Raw genomic sequence first — 12,535 nt, forward strand, 5'->3', positions numbered from 1 at the left:
GGTTGGGGCTGGGGGGTTGTAATGTGTCCTTGCCCCCCACCTGCCAGCTGGGGGGGGAGGGAGGGGGAAGGGATGACCTCAGCCAGGGAGCAGCGACTGGAAAGGCAACCAGGTGTGCCAGCCCCATGGGGCCGTGGGCACAGAACCCAGGCATCCGGGCTCCCAGCCTTGGTGGCCTGTAACCCACGTGTGCCCCCTCCCCGCCCAGTGTTGGGGCAGAGAGCCCAGGTGTCCCGGCCCTCCCAAAGCTTGGCTCTGAGCATAGGAGACACCTGCCCCGTCCTCGGCCCGTCTGCCCGGTAGCCGGTTTAGAGCCAGGCTCCGGATTCCTGGGATCCGGCCCCCGCCACGTCCTGCCGGCCCAGCTGGGCCACGGCTCCCCTGCTTCCTGCGCTGAGTCACGCGTGGCATCCTGCGTGTTAACCCTTCGGGCCCCGCCTGACACGGGTTTCCTGGCTCTTCTCCGGCTGATTTCCCCCGAGCCCGTCCGCGTCCCCTTGGACTGGGCACCCCAAGGGGACGTGCCCAGAGTTCAAGCCCTGCTCCAGCCTCTCGACACCCCCTCCCCCAATCCAGGGGCCGGGAAACAGCCCAGGTGTCCGGAGGGAGCTTGAGCCCTGCTGCCATTAGCCACCCCCAGCCCCGAAGACCGAAGGCGTCCTCACTCGGTCCCTCAATGGGAACGGGCCCCAGGTGCCCTGGTCTGGCCTGGTGAGGACTTCGCTGGCCTCCCGGAGTCAGAGAGCGAACCCAGGTGTCCTGGCTGCCTCCCCCCAGCTCATGCTCCCCCCCTCCAACCTGTGCAGGGACCAGGGCCGGGGCCATGGAGGCAGACCCGCCGATGCTGGCCACGGTGGGAGTGGGTGACCTGGTGCTGCTGGACCCCCTGAGCGAGGAGTCGCTGCTCAGCAACCTCCGGGAGCGCTTCCTGCACAAGGAGATCTACGTACGGCTTGGGGGATGTGGAAGGGTGGTGGCACAGGCTGGGGGGGCACTGGGTGAGTGTCAGATTTGTGGGGGGAGAAGGGATCAGCTGCTCCCTCCCAGCTGCTTGGTGCCCAGGCCCTTGTGCCCTTCTCACCTGCACGTGCCCCCCACTCTCTGCCCCCCTGCACGCTTCTGTGCCCTCTCCCTGGGTCTCCCCCAAGTGCTGCCCTTGCACACAGCCTCCCTCACACCCTCATGCCCTTGCATGCCCCCAGATGCTGCCCACTCGTGTCCTTGTGTACCCTCCCCCAGCCCCCTGCGCTCTCTCCTTTGCACGCTTGTTCCTCTTTGCCTGAACCACTTCACACGCTCACAGCCCTTGTGCCTACCCAGACCTACATTGGCAATGTGGTGATCTCAGTGAACCCGTACTGCCTGCTGCCCATCTACTCGGCAGAGATGGTGGAGCAATACTGCAATGGCAATTTCTACGCCTTGAAGCCACACATGTGAGTGCCCCGGACTGGTGTGGGGAACCACTGAGCGAGGCCCCCACCCCTGCCAGGGAGGGACGTGTGATGCCCAGCATGGGGGTAGGGGTTGTCTCCGGGCCCCTGGGGCTAATACATCTGCCCCCCCAGCTACGCCATTGCTGAAGATGCCTATAGCTCTCTCCGGGACCGGGACAGGGACCAGTGCATCCTCATCACCGGCGAGAGCGGTGCTGGCAAGACTGGTGAGGAGGGGTACAGGGGGCAAGTGTCTCTGCTGCCCCTGGAGGCTCCTTGCTGCTACGGGGGGTCCCAGACAGGATGGGCGGGGGGGCTGTGGTATTGTCCCCCCAGCTCTGCCCTGTCTCCCCAGAGGCCAGCAAGCTGGTGATGTCCTACGTGGCAGCCGTGTGCAGCAAAGGCGCCGAGGTGACCAAGGTGAAGGAGCAGCTGCTGCAGTCCAACCCCGTGCTGGAGGGTACGTGCCCCCCATCCAGCCCCTGAGGCTCCAGCTGCCCTGGAGGAGGGAATTGGGGGGGTCTGGGGTGCCGGCCATGCCCCTAGTGTTCCCCTCTACTCTCTACAGCTTTCGGGAATGCCAAGACCATCCGGAACAACAACTCCTCCCGCTTTGTGAGTCAAAGAACAGGTTCCCCGGGGCAAGGGGGGCAAAGCCCCACAGGGAGCGAGAGTGACTGTCATCAGGGCGCGGGGTGGGGAGGGGTCCCTGTGGCACTAGGACACCCAGGGCTGTCCTAGGGGGCAGTGCCCAAGGTGGGGGGAGCCCCAATACATCCCTGGCTGCAGGCAGGGGTAGCACAGGGTGGTGAGGGAGTGGAGGGTTGCCCAGGGTCTGCCCAAGGGGGCGGGGGCAGGAAGCCGTGGAGACACCTGCAACGAAGCAGGATAACAGCAGGCGATGTCCCAGCTCAGCCCTGCATTGCTGGGACCCCCCGCCCCGGCCCTTGACCAGTCCTTTCTTCCAGGGCAAGTACATGGATGTGGAGTTCGACTTCAAGGGCATGCCCCTGGGAGGCCTCATAAGCAACTGTGAGTGCAACAGTCTTCCCTCCCTGCAAATGCGTTGCACACACAATGCACATGTGCTGCACATGGCTTTGCTGCCCTCCAGCCGGCGAGGTCCAGGTGGCTCCCCCCAGCGCTGAACTGGGTGCCAGGGCCGCAGCAGAGCCTGAGTTCAAGACTGGGGCTTCCCCATGATGCTCGGGTTGGTGCAGCTGGGCCTGGGGCAGGTGCAGCCCCTTGCACAGACGATGGGGCGATGGTACTGGTCCCCCATCCCACTGACCCGTGTCTCCCTGGCCCAACCCAGATCTTCTGGAGAAGTCCCGTGTCGTGCGGCACGTCAAGAACGAGAGGAACTTCCACATCTTCTACCAGCTTCTGGCCGGAGCGTCCGACCCGCTGCTGAGTATGGCCGCGCCGCAATGCACCACCTGTGGTCCTGGGCATGGCGGGGCTCATGGGGGCTGGGCAGGGCCCTGTAGGCGTTGGGGTAGAGTTGGACACTGTAGGCCCCATTGGCACAGGTTGGAGTTGGGTAGTACAGGCCCCATTGGCAGGGTGATGGAGGTTGGGCACCATAGACCCTGCTGGCGCAGGTTGGGGCTAGGTGGTATAATAGCGTGGTGATGGAGGTTGGGCAACATCGGTATGGTGATGGGTTCGGCAATGTAGGCCCTGTTAACACAGGTTGGGGTTGGGCGGTGCAGGACCTGTTGGCATGATGATGGGTTGGGTGGTGCAGACTCTATTGGTGCAGGTAGGGGTTGGGTGGTGTAGGCCCCATTGGCATGGCAAGGAGTTGGGTGGTGTAGGTCCTGTTAGCACAGGTTGGGGTTGGGCAGTGAAAATCCCACTGGCTTGGCAACAGGTTGGGTGGTGTAGGCTCCATTGGCATGGTGAGGGGTTGGGTGGTGTAGGCTCCATTGGCACTGCGTTGGGGCTTGGGATCTGGGGGGTCCACGTCACCACCGTGGCCCATCCCCTCTCTCAGAGCGGCTGAAGCTGCAGCGTGACTGCCGGCACCATGGCTACCTGGGTGACGAGGACCCACGCTTGCCGGGCATGGACGATGCCACCAACTTCCAGGCCGTGCAGGTACAGCCGCTGGCGCTGGGCCAGGGCATCCCAGGGGTGCTCCCTTCACCCCCGCCTGACCCCTGCCCCCTCCTCTCCGTGCAGGCTGCCATGCGAACCATTGGCTTCTCAGAGGCGGAGGTGACGCAGCTGCTGGAGGTGACAGCCGTGGTGCTCAAGCTGGGCGACCTGCAGCTCAGCAGCCAGTTCCAGGCCAGCGGCATGGAGGCCTGTGGCATCCAGGACATGCAAGGTTGGGCGGGAAGGCACCCCAGGATCGGGGCCCCTGTGTGCATACCACACCCAGGAGAAGCCCTATATGGAGCCAGGAGCTCGTGCCCCCCTACCTGACCCCCAAACCGGTCCCCTGCAGTGCTGCGGGACATCTGCGAGCTCATCGGGCTCCGGGAGAGCGTCCTGGAGCAGGCTCTGTGCTCCCGCACCGTGGAGGCCAAGCAGGAGAAGGTGGTGACGGCCCTCAGCATTGCCCAGGTGAGTCCCTTCCTGCCCCCGGCCCCCTCAGGCTGCAGGGCTTGGCCTCAGTCCCCTGCTGTGGGAACCTCCCGTGGGGTCCCCAGGGCCAGGCCAGGCTGCGCTGGAAGGGAAGAACGGAGGGGCTGCATGGCTGAGTCCCGACCGGGTGCGGGCCTGGGGCAGCTGCCCATAGGGTAACTCCCAGGTCTGCTCCCAGGGCTACTTCGGGCGGGACGCGCTGGCCAAGAACATCTACAGCCGCCTCTTTGACTGGCTGGTGACCCGCATCAACGAGAGCATCCAGGTGAGGGCGGCCGGGGATCGAGCCCCCCGTGGGGTCCCAGCTCAGCCCCGGTGGCCGCAGAGCCAAGCTGAGTGCCGTGGGGATCTGAGCACCACAGATCCCACCCCCCAGGCAGGACCCCTCTGGGTTTCACTGGCACTGGGCTGAATCCACGCCCCCCCCCACCTGAGCCCATCCCAGAGCCCCAGCAATGGTTCCCGATGCCCCGTCTGCTTCCTAGGTGACCACGGGCGAGCGGCGGAAGGTGATGGGTGTCCTGGATATTTACGGCTTTGAGATTGTCAAGGTATAGGGCTGGGGGTCGTGCAGGAGGGGCTGCTGGGAGCTGCCTCTGGGAGCAAGAGGAGACTGGGGTGTGGGGAGAGCCTGAGGCTGGGGATGGGCTGTGGGTCGGGAGTGACTGTGGGTCAGGAGTGAGGGCATTGAAAGGGCTGGATGGGCAGGGGGCTGCAGGGTGGGAGTGAGGGGCACTGGCAGGACGGGGTGGGCAGGGGGCTGCGGGTTGGGAGTGAGGGGCACCAGCAGGGCTGGGGGGGCAGAGAGGTGCAGGTCAGGAATGAGGGGCACTGGCAAAGCTGGGGGGCACAGAGGGCTGCAGGTTAGGAGTGAGGGGCACTGGCAGGGCTGCTGGGTTTCCCAGCCTCCCCTCCCTCCCCCCCAGGACAACAGCTTTGAGCAGTTCATCATCAATTACTGCAACGAGAAGCTGCAGCAGATCTTCATCCTCATGACCCTGAAGGAGGAGCAGGAGGAATACTTCCGGGAGGTGACCCCATCGCGCCGGCCTGGCCAGGGGGCTCTGCCAGGCCCTGCTGCTTGCTCTAGCTCCCTTTGGGCTGGAGGGGTGTCTGCCCCGGCCCCCTCCCCCCCAGCAGGCAGTTCCTGGGGCAATAACAGGAAGCTGGGAAGGATCCGGATGGACATCCTGCTCCTGGGATCCAGAGCTGGATGGGGCGGAGGCTGTAGCCAGCCTAGAGGCAGCTGGGGGCTTTGTGTGGGGGCTGCAGACCCCATCAGTGCTGCCTTTGCTAGTGAAGCCCCCGCCCAACGGTGCAAGCCGTGGCCCAGCCTCATGCCCTCTGGCTCCAGCTGGGTTTCCCAGGGAGGGGGCTGCATGGTTGTCTGCTCTGCCCTGCGTTGCCCCCCGGCAGGGTGTGGGGGTCACTGCTGCACTGCCACATGGCGCGTGGGGAGAGGAGCCGGGTGGACCCTGCACCTCCCTGAGCCCAGGGGCTGCCAGGGGACTCTTGAGGGCCTGAATCCCAGCCCCTGAACCCAGTGGTAGACCCCTGCCCACTACCACCCTCCCACACGTGTGTGTGCGCGCACACACACAGACGCGCACACACCGAGTCTGGAACACACATAGATACAGAGCCCAGGTGTCTGGGCCACACAGACACATGCACAAAACCCAGGTGTCTCACACTAGGGGCGGTGCGCAGGGGGTGCACGTGCACCCCCTGCGTGTGGTGGTGCACCCCCTGCAAAAAGGAGCCACCGACAGTGTCGACGGTGTCTGTGGGTGACCGCTGCTCGCCACCCCAGCAGCATCCACGGGTGGTCCATGATCGTCCGTGGCTGCCGCCAACACTGCTGGCGGCGTCTGCGGGTGGTCACCAACCCCTGGTTGGCGCTCGCCCCCCCCTCCAGCTTCCCACCGCCAACAGTGCCGGCAGCATCTGTGGGTGCTCCCTGCTCACTGCTGCTGCCAGCCCCCCCAGGAGCTGGGGGCATGGGCCGTTTGTGTCGCACACCCACACCCCTTCAAATGTCTGGGATTCACACCCAGAACCTAGGTGTCCAGGACACACAAATGCACACATGCACACTCACTCGTTGTCCACCCCCCTGCGCTGGGCTGGGCTGATGCAACCATCCCCTCCAGGGCATCGCATGGACCCCAGTGACCTTCTTTGACAACGGCATCATCTGTGACCTGATCGAGAGTGTGAGTGCTTCCGCAGACAGCACTGGCGTGGGGCCACCCTAGGGCCCTGGCGGGGCTGTGGGGGCAGCTCTGGGCTGGGCTGGACTGCTGCGGGGGGCCATGGTGCAGGTCTGGGGAGCTGTCATGGGAGCCCTGGGCTGGCTGGCAGGGGGTGAGGGGCCATGAGGATGCCCCGGCTGGGTCTCCCCAGGCTGCAACAGTGCTGGCTCCACAGGGCAAGGGCGGGATCCTGGCGCTGCTGGATGAGGAGTGCTTGCGCCCGGGCACCGTGAGCCCTGCCACCTTCCTGGCCAAGCTGGACCAGGCCTTCGGCAACCACAAGCACTACGAGAGCCGGAAGAGCCAGAGTGACCGGCGCATCACCGACACCAGCCTGCCCAGCACCTGCTTCCGCGTGCACCACTACGCTGGCAAGGTGCATCTGGGCTGGGGACAGGGAGCAGTTCAGGGGTCCAGGCAACACAGAGCAGCCGGGTGTGGATACTAGGCGCCCAGCCTGCATCCCTTACCAGGGCTTGGGACCCCTACCCGTCCCATCCTGCTGGGTCCTGGAGGGAGCCAGGACTCCTGGGTTCTCTAGAGCAGGGTAGGTCAGGACTCCTGGGTTCCTCTCCCCATGCTGGGAGGGGAGCTGGGGGAGTTTGAGCAGTGTCTGGCCTTGGCACTCGTGGGTTTGATTCCCGGCGGGTCCCGGAGCAGCCCCAGGGAGCGGGCCCTGCCCTGCACTGTGACAGCAAGTTGCCTGCTCCCGGTAGGTGACCTACAATGCCACGGGCTTCATTGAGAAGAACATGGACCAGCTGTACCGGGGGCTGGCACAGGCCATGTGGCAGGCCAAGCACACTTTGCTGTGCAGCCTCTTCCCTGACGGCGACCCCAAGAAGGCATCACTTAAGATGCCCCCCACAGCCGGCTTCCAGTTCAAGGCCTCCATCAGCATCCTCATGAAGAACCTGTACTCCAAGAACCCCAACTACATCAGGTAGCCCACCGGCCCAGGGGCCTAGTACCTCCCTGGGAGGAGACTCCCCTGGACCTTTGCAGTACAGGGCCTCAGACACAGTGAAATGGGGAGCAACTGTCCCCTGGACCTTCGCAGTACAGGGGCTCAGATACTCAGTAGAGTGAGAGGAGACTCCATTGGCTGTTAGCAGTATGGGGGCTCAGACATGCAGTAGAGTGAGGAGAGTCTCTCCCTTGTTTCTTAGCAGTATGGGGGCTCAGACATGCAGTAGAGTGAGGAGAGTCTCTCCCTTGTTTCTTAGCAGTATGGGGGCTCAGACACACAGTGGAGTCAGAGAAGACGCCCCCAGCCTTTAGCAGTACAGGGGCTCTGACACAGTGGAATGAAGGGAGACCCCCTCCTTGGTCATTCACAGCATGGGTGTTCTGGCACAGTGGAGATATAGGAGACTCCCCTTGGCCCTTTGCAGCATGAGGACTCTGGCACGCACTAGGATGATAAGAGACTCCCCCTGGCTTGTAGCAGTATGGAGGCTCTGACCTCCGCTCCCCCTCCCAGGTGCATCAAGCCCAATGAGAGCCAGGCGCCGGGGCGGTTCACGGATGAGCTGGTGCGCAACCAGGTGCGGTACCTGGGGCTGCTGGAGAACGTGCGGGTGCGGCGGGGGGGTGCTCAGCACCCACACCTGGCCCCGCTGGGCCGGCACTGCCAGGTACGGGGCATGGGGGGGCCAGGGCACTGGGGACCTGGAGCTCTCAGGGGGTCACCCTGCCCCCACTGGGCTCCTCCAGGCTTGGGGTCCCTGGAAGAGCTCCGTGGGGGGCAGGACTTGAACCTGCTGCCTGGCCGCAGGGACGGGGTCCAGGCACTGTTCTCTGACCTGGACATCCTGCCTGAGGAGCTGGCCTATGGGCACACCAAGGTCTTCATCCGCACGCCACGCACCGTGAGTCCTGGCAGCTCAGGCTGGGGGCAGTGGGGAGCAGTGGGCTCTGGCACTGAGAAAGGGGGGGCGTTGTGCCCCCCCAATTCCTGACCCCCCACCTTTGCGCCCCCCAGCTATTCGACCTGGAGGAGCGGCGCCGGCGCCGGGTGGAGGAGCTGGCCACGCTGATCCAAAAGACCTACCGGGGCTGGCGGTGCCGTACCCAGTACCAGCTCATGCGCAAGAGCCAGATCCTCATCTCAGCCTGGTTCCGGGGCCACATGGTGAGCACCCCCCACCCCCACTCCTGTCTGTGCCCAGGGCTGGTGGCCGGCCCACGTGGGGCTGGTGCGGTTCCTAGCACCGCTCAGGTGGTCCTTGCCACGGGGCCCTTGCATTTGCCCCGTGCCTGTCTCATTGGCAGTGTTTGCAGGGGATCCCCCCCCCCTAGCCTCCCGGGGGTCTCCCTGTCCTCACCACGCTCCACCCTGCAGCAAAAGAAGAGGTACCAGCACATGAAGAGGGCGGTACTGCTCATCCAGGCCTGTGCCCGTGGCTGGAAGGTAAGGAGGGCGCCAGGCCAGCTTGTTCCCACACCAGCATTGGGGTGGAGCCCTGTCCCCTGCCCCAGGCCAGTGTAGCACGTGCGTGTGCAAGAGGGGACCCTCGTGAATGCTCACGTGTACCCAAGCAGGCCCAGCTCGGGGCTCCATCATCTGCCCCTTGGGGGTGGAGACCTGGCTGGGCTGTTCCCCAAGTTGGACTCGAGCGCAGGTGCCTAAACCCCCTGGGTGCCTCCAGCTCTCAGCCTCTCCAGAGGACGTGCATGGGCCGGGGGAGACAGAGGGGGTGGGAGCTGGGCTCTGGCGTCTCAGGCTGTTGCTTTTGCTGTCCCCCTGCGCTGGTGTCTACTCCCCAGGGCTCTGCGGGACCTCACCTTTCCCCGTCCCCCCGCAGTCCCGCCGGCTCTTGCGGGAGCTGAAGCACCAGAAGCGTTGCCGCCAGGCCGCGGCCATCATTTCTGCTTACTGGAAAGGGTACAAGGTACAAGGCTGGGCTCCCCTCACTGCCCTGTGGCTTCACCTGGGCCTTCAATGCCTGCCTCTGTCCTGCTTTCTCCTGCTTCTGCTCCCCCAGCCCTGCCCTGCCTGTCTGCTCCCTCTCCTACGTCGCAGCCAGCACTGAGCGCTTGGAGGGATGCTTGTGGGGCCGTGGGGGGATCTGTGCCTGCATGGGCTGGGGCAGGTGCCCGTGGAAGGAGCCATAACTCCTACCCTGACTTTACTGGAGGGGCTGTTTAGCAGGGAAAAGTACTTGGATCCAGCTGGGGAGAGGGGGAAGCCCCCCTTGTCCCCAGAGGGACAGCCGTGGCCCTGGCCCATGGCTCACGCAGCATCTCCGTTGACAGACGCGGAAGGAGTACACAAAATACTTCCGCTCTGGGGCCATGGCCCGTCTGGCCAACTTCATCTACCGGCGGCTGGTGAGCTCCTTCTTCCCTGGCTTTTGGAGCGGTTCTGGGGGTTGGCGGTGCTCGAAGGGGGCTTGAAACCCACGGAGTGGGTGAGGAGATCCAGTCTGCCGTTGGCACGTGGGATGGGGCATTTCCACGCTGGGCCCGGTCAGGGCTAGTTTGGTGCAGGGTGGGGGCTCTGCCTTTCTTGCCCCCTCTTCTGTACAGTCCGTTCTCCCTCTCCCCAAAGCTGCAAAAGTTTTTGCTGGGGCTGAAGAACAACCTGCCCCCGCTGACTGTGAGCGACCGGAGCTGGCCACCAGCCCCCTACCGCTTCCTGGCCAATGCCAATGAGGAGCTGAAGACCATCTTCTACCACTGGAAGGTAGCGCGGGGTGCCATGCTGCTTCCCCACATTGCCCCACCCTAGAGGTGGCTGCATCTCAGCCCGGTGGAACAACCCTGGAGAGCGTGGCTGCTTATGGGGGGGGTCCCCAGCTGTCCCATCCCTCCCCAGAGGTGGCTGCAGCCAAGAATCTGCAGCTGCCCACCAGCCCCTTGCCACCCTGTCCTGGCACTGACCCTGCTCTCCCTGGCAGTGTAAGAAGTACCGGGACCAGCTGAGCCTGGAGAAGCGGGCAGCGCTGCAGACCAAGCTGTGTGCCAGCGAGCTCTTCAAGGGCAAGAAGACGCGGTACGGCCCCAGGTGAGTGCGGGCACAGGGCTTGGGGGCATCAGGCTCCCACGGGGGGGTGGCACGGAGTAGCTGGCCGGCTCACGGTTTCTCCCCCACTCCGGCTCAGTGTCCCGGAGCCGTTCGAGGGTGACTACGTGGGGCTGCAGAAGAACCCCAAGTACCAGAAGCTGCAAGCTGCGGCCCGGGGCAAGCTGGTGCTGGCTGACACTGTGAGGAAAGTGAACCAGGCCAACGGCAAGGTGAGGTGTGGGGAAGCTGGGTGAGGGTTGGGGTCCCGCGGGGGCTGTGGGGTGGCTCAACCTGCTCTGCCCCCTCACCAGATGACACCCCAGCTCCTGCTGCTCACCAAGGAGCACGTGATCCTCGCGGACCCTAAGGCCACCCAGCCCAAGGTTGTCATCAGCCTGAGCGACATCCAAGCCACCTCCGTCACCCGCTTCTCCGACGGGCTGCTCGTGCTACACCTCAAGGAGGTACCGGGAGCAGCGGGATGCTCCATCCTTCCAGCACAGCATACGGGGAACATGGGGGCTTCCCCGCCCCCCACCCCCCAGCCTGGGGTTGTGGGGTATCCCTGGGCTCTGGGGCATTCCCAGCATAGGGCTTGAGGGGTTTCCCTCCCGTGTCAATGCCCCTGCATGCCCCAGGGGAGCGGGTACACAACTCCCCTTGTGCCCTTGCACCCTGCCATGCCTGTGACCCCCCCCACCTGGGTGCCAGCACTGAGCGCTTGGAGGCCACGCAGGCTCCATACACCCGTCCCGGAGCTCCCTGGGGTGCTGGCGGTGCCTGCCCAGGGTGCTGATGGGACCCGGTGCCTTCTCCCCCAGCAGACGGGCATGGGGGGGACCAAGGGCGATGTCCTGCTGGTCAGCGACCACGTCATCGAGGTCGTCACCCGTCTGCACCAGGCCCTGCTGGAGACCACGCGGCAGGCGCTCAACCTCCAGATTGCCGACCAGTAAGGCAGGGCGGGGATTGGCCGGTGGGATGGGCATCGTGCCAGGGGAGCATGCTGATTGGCTCACACTCCAGGAGAGCGCTTTCTAGTGGCTGGTTCGGGGAGCGAGGATAATAGCCTACTACACCTGGCGTCGCGGGCACCGTGGCCTGAGCACCACCATCCATCCCCACAGGTTCTCCACGCAGTTCAAGAAGAGCAGCATTGCAGTGACGGTGGTGCAGGGGCCGAAGGGGCGCCTGGGGCCTGTCTGCAAAAAGAAGGGCAAGAAGATGGAGGTGCTGGTCTGCTGAGGGGCTGTGGCCGTGGGCATGGAGAACCCAGCCATTGCTTGAACCTGGTCCCTGGTATTGTGGTGATTTAACATTAAAGCCTGGAGAGCCCCCAAAGGCCTCAGCTGTGCCCGTGTGTTGTGTTCATGCTAGCGGCACTGTCCTGGGAAGCTTGCAACCTGCTCAGACCAGGCTCTGTGGGAGCTCGACCCTGTCCAGGCCCGTCACAGCCCTGGCACCCATGAGCTCGGCTCTAGAGGCAAGCAGGAGAGGGAGGGTAAACTGAGTCACAGAGTGGGGGGCAGGGTGGATGGGACCCAGGCGTCCTGAGGGGCTGGATCCGGGTGGCTCTCCGGGAGCCTGGTGCAGACAGGGGCAAACGGGACAGGCACGCAAGACCCTGGCACGCGCATGCAGTGGCATGTGCCCCCATGCGCCGGGACCCGGCCAAGCCCCGTGCCCGTGCAAATGCCAGGCTCGTTATCCTTGGCAATTAACGGCCTGCAGCTGGAGCCCTGGCATGCACCCACCACGGCCAGCCAATGGGAAGCTGGCGCTGCGGCCAGGCCAGCCGGGGCCTGGGAGCGGGGGGCAGCTTCTTTCCCTCCCCTGGGTGCAGAAGCTGGCGTTGCTTTGCGTAGCGGGGCAGGGCAGGGCAGGGCAGGGCTCCTTTAGGAGCATGGCCCCATGGCTGGCATTACCCAGAAGCCTTTTGGGCACCTTCACGTGGCTGCTGGGGAGCCGTGGCGGAGGGGGGGGTCGGTCACGCCAGCAGGCACCGTGCAGGCCGGGAGTGGTGCTAATTGGCCTCACCACATCCTACTGGGGGGGGGCATGTGGTTCTTTGTGCAGGGAAATGTCAACAAGTTGGTGGGGGTGCGGGGAGGGGGGTCAGGCCGACCCTGTTCCAATGAATGAGGCTGGAGCTGCTAACGAGCAGCTGCTAACGCGCCCCAGAAACACCCGGCGTAGGGGCCTTTATGTAATGGCTGGGGGGGGGGGGGGGGGGGCGGGCG

General features: G+C 64.9%; 1 protein-coding gene across 1 annotated transcript in view; it reads left to right on the top strand.

Annotated features, from left to right (window-relative positions):
- The window catches only part of MYO1A (myosin IA), a 12,517-nt gene extending 883 nt beyond the window's left edge, over positions 1–11,634 (top strand). The window contains 29 exon segments of the mRNA XM_025192686.1: positions 807–946; positions 1,321–1,436; positions 1,569–1,663; positions 1,792–1,896; positions 2,005–2,051; positions 2,405–2,468; positions 2,752–2,850; positions 3,436–3,539; positions 3,624–3,771; positions 3,892–4,010; positions 4,210–4,296; positions 4,517–4,582; positions 4,958–5,062; positions 6,185–6,247; positions 6,462–6,662; positions 7,003–7,229; positions 7,770–7,880; positions 7,882–7,923; positions 8,064–8,157; positions 8,271–8,420; positions 8,631–8,699; positions 9,094–9,180; positions 9,545–9,619; positions 9,840–9,974; positions 10,189–10,295; positions 10,393–10,525; positions 10,607–10,759; positions 11,117–11,247; positions 11,423–11,634. Coding sequence (XP_025048471.1) covers positions 824–946; positions 1,321–1,436; positions 1,569–1,663; positions 1,792–1,896; positions 2,005–2,051; positions 2,405–2,468; positions 2,752–2,850; positions 3,436–3,539; positions 3,624–3,771; positions 3,892–4,010; positions 4,210–4,296; positions 4,517–4,582; positions 4,958–5,062; positions 6,185–6,247; positions 6,462–6,662; positions 7,003–7,229; positions 7,770–7,880; positions 7,882–7,923; positions 8,064–8,157; positions 8,271–8,420; positions 8,631–8,699; positions 9,094–9,180; positions 9,545–9,619; positions 9,840–9,974; positions 10,189–10,295; positions 10,393–10,525; positions 10,607–10,759; positions 11,117–11,247; positions 11,423–11,540 — 3,174 coding nt within the window. The 5' untranslated portion in view covers positions 807–823 and the 3' untranslated portion in view covers positions 11,541–11,634.
- Positions 11,635–12,535: the final 901 nt, after the last annotated feature.

Source organism: Alligator sinensis, unplaced genomic scaffold (assembly GCF_000455745.1).
Source record: "Alligator sinensis unplaced genomic scaffold, ASM45574v1 scaffold265_1, whole genome shotgun sequence".
Lineage (NCBI taxonomy): Eukaryota > Metazoa > Chordata > Crocodylia > Alligatoridae > Alligator > Alligator sinensis.